The following is a 5180-nucleotide window of genomic DNA, read 5'->3' as shown; positions in this document are numbered from 1 at the left end:
CCTGAGCATTTTGTCAGCCCTTAACTCTTACATCTCTGATCACAGGTTCCATTAATGAGAGTCTAGCTTCCCCGTAGTATGTCCCGAAGGCCCCACAAATGCCCTCTGGCTTACTCCGGCAATCTCTGCTCAGCTCCACTTCCAGAACTTCAGGTGTTTCCGGACACACTTAGACTTCACCTCTGAACACCTGGGACTCAGCAGGGTCAACTTTTGTTCAACCTTTCTCCAGCATCTGTGCTCTTGCAGCCATAATATGAGAGAGAGAGAGAGAGAGAGAGAGAGAGAGAGAGAGAGAGAGAGAGAGTTTTTATGCCAGTCCAGTTTTTCCTAAGTTTTGTATTAATTAAAATATTACACATTCACAGATACCTTTTTGTACCCAATGAGAAACGCTCCTGTTGATGTTCCTGTGGTGCTAGCATTTATGTCGATAAATATAATTGCTTGCAAGTGTTTTTTTGTAATAGAAACACCATGTAAAGAAAATTAAGACCACTGTGAAGCGTTTCGATAGGAAAAAGCTTGTTTTCTGCTCGCTTAATGCTCTTTTTAAGTTTATAGTCGCTGAAGTGTTTGCTCCCCTCAGTGAGTAATCGCTCGCGCCTTCGCGCCATGATGAGAATAATCAAACACCGAGCAGCTCTTCAGCGGCGTAACGGATCATGGAGAGAAGAAGATGAGAAGGAAGACAGCAGCCAAACGTCTTCTGAATGACGGCAATGAAGGGGGAGAAACCGAGCAAACGCTGTGTGAAGCCATTGAGGTGAGTGAGAGTGTTCAGTGGATGAAAATATAATACATGTTGACGAAATGGCAGCGAGTCTTGGTAGACGTGCTTTTATTATGGCGCTTATTACAGCAAGTGTTTTCCGGCACAAACGGTCGGAGACGAGGAAGCAGCTGAAGCCTCTCAGAGCATCAACAGAGGAGCTAACGTCATGTGATGGTGGTCCTCTGAGGCATATTGCCAGGGTCTGATTTTTCTTAAGTATTTTATGTGTGCTCTATTGAAATGAATGAACTATCTGATCCACTCATTGCCCTGCTGAGCCATGTCGAGCACATTGATATTATAAAGATAACTCTTCACCCTAAGGTATTATTCATAAACCTACATAAGTCCTTCCTTGAAGCTGACACAAATGTGCCTAAACATTTATACAAATCATATTCCAGCACCTACCATAGGGGGCCTTCATGACCACTTTAATGTCAGTTGTAATCTGTGTTGTGTATAAACTAAATGTCACATAATAATAATTTCTGACATTTCCGGATGTTATTTCATGACACTGACATCTGGAAGTTCAACTTCAGAAGTCTCACAGTATGGCACAACTTGCCATTTCAGCCTGGGTGAATGAAATGGATTGTTTTCTGAGGCCCTCGGGTGTCCTGAGATCCTTTTTTTTTCTGACATTATGTGCTTATGCTATAATGGGAAATACAGGGACAGTTGTTATATATCACTGTCCTTTCATTCAAAAACAGTGTCACGCAACATCCCAGTGTCAGAAAAGACCATGTAACTTCACTTAGGTGTTATGCCAGTTTGATATTAAAGATAAAAAATGAGTCTCTGAATAAGTCTGATCTTTTCAGTAGATTTATGTCAGTTGCCATGATGAGCTTTTGTCCACCTATTTTGCCCTTTGTAGTTCTACTATTAAAGACTGTAGTCCATCTGGTGCTTTGCGTATGTTGTTAGCCCCTTTTCCACTCAGTGCTGCGTTAGACATCATCCAGTCTTTTGTTGTTGGTAATAGGGCCCTGCCCAAAGGACACTTTCGGCTAGATGTTTTGATTGGGTTTTAAAAACTCCAGCAGCATACAAATGCTGACAAATGCACCATACAACCCACCCAAACTATGTCGTTTCATTGGTGAAAATGTGTCATTATGTGTAATTGCTGTGGTGAGAATGATTCACAACTAAATAAATACATTTTCTGTGGATGAGGGGCTTAAATACTCTACAGTAAAGTTTAGTCAACAGATTTAAGAGGATTATTACACTGTTAATGAAGTAATTAATCCCCTTTTCTCAAGTTATTTGGGAGTAAGATTCATGTGAATGTGATGTTCAGATACACTGCAGATAAAATAGGACATTTAATTATATTTTGACAGACTTCTGAGGTTGAAAACACCACAGGACTCACCATTGGAAGTGGCGACATTACAGTGGAGGTAAATCCTTATTACGAAGCAGTAAACTTTAACAGTTCAGTTCAAATTGTGTTGCAGAATGAAATTAATAATTCCACAAGGTTATAGCTTCATAGAAGAGCAAATGTTTGTGATATAAAGACTATTAATTCTATTTAATCTCTTTAACATGTCCTTATTTACCCACATTTTTCTATTTTCCACAGAAATTGAGTTCGTATAAATGAATCTCCCATAGTGATATTGTAGTATGTCTGTTGGTCTTGTTCCAGGTGTTAGGAAATCTTCAGACCTGTTCAAGGTCGGAACTTATCGCCATGGTGTTGAGCATGCAGAGGGAGACGGACAGCCTCAGGGAGCAAATCAAGACCCTCACAGGTCTGGATACGATTCTGGGTTCTGTAAATTAAATTGAGCCTTCGTTAATTAAAATGCAGATGTCGGAAATGCAGGTCTGAATCTGGTGTTGTCTTGTACAGCATGTGGGAAGTTGTCACAGACTCTTGAGGAGCTGGTCATGAAAAGCGAGGGCTGGTTGAACTGCTGCAGTCTCAACGTGACCTCTCCTCAGCATGGTACTCTAATGGAACTTGAGAGATCCTGTGCACCCAGTCCCATTCTTGCTCCAGAAGTCCTGTGCGACAGTTTGATAGAGCAGCGGAGCTCCACCCAACAGGAGTGTTGTCACAAGATAGACGACACGACATCAATGAGTGAAACACCCTTTTACCAAGAGGTAAATGTTAGGGCATTTTTATTAAATACTTTTTACTTGATGTTTAAGGGTGGGGAATGTGGCAAATATATAAAAGCATTCTATTTTTAGAAAGGTTAATGCTACAGTATATTTTCTTTGATGCTTTATTTTCCTGAGGAGGCTGGATGAGCATTAAACTACAATAAAAAGAAGTAGTAATGCCACATTAAAAAATGCTATAAATATTATGATGTGATTTTTATTCATTTAAGTTTTATTAATTCATTTTCATTACAGTGCTGCACTGTGTTAAAAAAAACGAAGGCTGATTATACTGACCTTTTTTGGTGAAACATGTAATAGAGTTCGTTTGTGAATTAATTTCCCAGTGATGGCATTCCCTTCCAAGGCTGGGTGTCCATAATTGGCTCTTTCTGGCTGGGTGTTATGGCCCCTCCTTTCCACTCCATCTTTCAGCACACTTCTAGCCAACCATAGCATATGTCAGCTAATACAACATAGTTGGGCAGTTAGTGTTCACCTCCAAGTGTGTTGGGCTGTCCAGTGATGGTACATCAGTATCATTTCAAAACGAACGTGACTGGCTTCACATGTTTCAGAGGACTAGACTAAACCCTCTGAGGTTTGTAGCATAATATAATTATAATAGAGGAGATATGGCTAGATTACCTTTTATCTGTGCTGTTATTGTGTATTACAATATGTAGAAGACTGTTCCCTGTCATCAACCCTTAAATTTCAAGTGATCAAGTAACAGAGAATAAATCAGAAATACAGGCTGCATAAACACAGTTGATGAAAACCACCTTAAAGCTGGCTGATTGAAAGTGGAACTGACCTCCCTTCCATTTTTGCCTCCCAGGTGATCCCAGCGGAGCTGCTGGAGCGCTGTAACACAGGGACCACGGCTCAGAAGCTGACCAACGAGCTGCTGCGAGGCCTCTATGACAGAGACTGCCTGGCCTCACACTCCATCTCTGGTGTCATTAACAGCAAAAGGGGACTGCCCAAACCTGCTCTACCTGCCCATGAGATCCACGCCATCTTGAGTATGTTGACTGCAAATATCCATCTAGGCACCTCTTCTGAATCATTGACGTGTCAAAGATGGATTTTCGAAAGTTGCAAACAGTTAAAATTGATTTTGCCGTGACCAGTATTCTGTGAAATGTGTATTTGTGTTTGGTTAAAAATGAGCAGCTATTTTCTAAAGTGAAAATAAAAAGGCTGTGTTGTTTAAATGACATTGCTGTGTAAATATGCCTTAAGTCTTCATTTTTAAAAGAGTTCTGCATCGTTCCAAAAAATAACTCTTGAGATAATTTGAGGTTTTATGATGAATTGAATCATTACATAAATAATTATAATCAAATCAAATCACTAGGAGCTCAAACTAGGTCTTTCCCCTCAAAACAATGCTTATTTTCTGTGACTGAATCAACGTGATAATGTGGGACCAATTAAGATGTTAATTAATTGTACATTTGCATATATGTTTTCTAGCGTTCAGTTGCTGTAATCAGACAGTGGTGCTTTTGGTGCAGTTTTTTTTTAATATTCAGAAATGATCTTATTCATATCAGTGTTAGAATTTCTGATGATTTTTTTTTATTTTCCACAGGAGCGGTACAGCACTACTTCCCTGGAAAGACCGACTCTGAGATTAAGGGCTACATTCGACAGAAGCTTCAGAACGAGGCCAAAAGGCTGAAGAAGAACCCACACTCAGCTAAAGAGCCATTGGTTGGACCTTAGGGGAGGGTGGGTACAGAAAATTATAAGAAGACTGAGACCACTTCTAGCCTTTTACCATTGAACAAATAATTCCTTTAGAATGTTTCTCTTGCTGTGTTTACAGTTATTCTTTGGAGAGTGTTTGGTTCGTTTTTTTCCGGTGGTGTGAACAGACTTTTTATAATAGGATTTAAAATTGACCAAACAAAACTGTGAGTATAGAATTTATGTCTTGTAGCATTACAGGGATTTGTGTATTTATTTTATAGATGCGTATATAACATATAAACCTAGAAATAAATATAAATTTAACGTCTGCTGTCATCAAGAGACTGTTGTGGTCCTGCATAATAAAGGACAGAATATTTTACACACTCGTAGTTGTACTTGTAATTTATTCTAAGCATATATTGATTAATAATTTACAGTTTGAATCATAATATATTGTGTGTGTTTTATACACACACACACTATATTATATCTTGTTTTTTAGCTTGTGCAAAGTTTTGAGACATTTTAATTATTACATTATATGTTTTACTAAACCTCACAGTAT

The 5180-nt window shown here is 39.0% G+C and overlaps 1 protein-coding gene across 3 annotated transcripts; it reads left to right on the top strand.

Annotated features, from left to right (window-relative positions):
* Window positions 1–636: 636 nt before the first annotated feature.
* On the top strand, window positions 637–4958 carry LOC136664927 (BEN domain-containing protein 6). Of its 3 annotated transcripts, XM_066642424.1 has the most exons (7): window positions 637–766; window positions 2134–2193; window positions 2445–2550; window positions 2652–2908; window positions 3753–3939; window positions 4512–4651; window positions 4749–4958. In XM_066642424.1, exons 1-6 carry the CDS (start codon window positions 680–682, stop codon window positions 4643–4645), a joined length of 831 nt encoding a protein of 276 aa, XP_066498521.1. In that variant the 5' UTR covers window positions 637–679; the 3' UTR covers window positions 4646–4651; window positions 4749–4958. The 3 variants fall into 3 exon arrangements, with proteins under 3 accessions (XP_066498521.1, XP_066498520.1, XP_066498522.1); XM_066642423.1 differs by having other exon boundaries at window positions 4512–4958; XM_066642425.1 differs by lacking the exon at window positions 637–766 and adding an exon at window positions 921–1099 and having other exon boundaries at window positions 4512–4958.
* Window positions 4959–5180: the final 222 nt, after the last annotated feature.

The sequence above is a fragment of the Hoplias malabaricus genome, chromosome 13, assembly GCF_029633855.1.
Source record: "Hoplias malabaricus isolate fHopMal1 chromosome 13, fHopMal1.hap1, whole genome shotgun sequence".
In the NCBI taxonomy this organism is placed as follows: Eukaryota; Metazoa; Chordata; class Actinopteri; order Characiformes; family Erythrinidae; genus Hoplias; species Hoplias malabaricus.
Note: the sequence above shows the minus strand (reverse complement) of the source record. Positions and strands in the feature narration are given on the sequence as shown.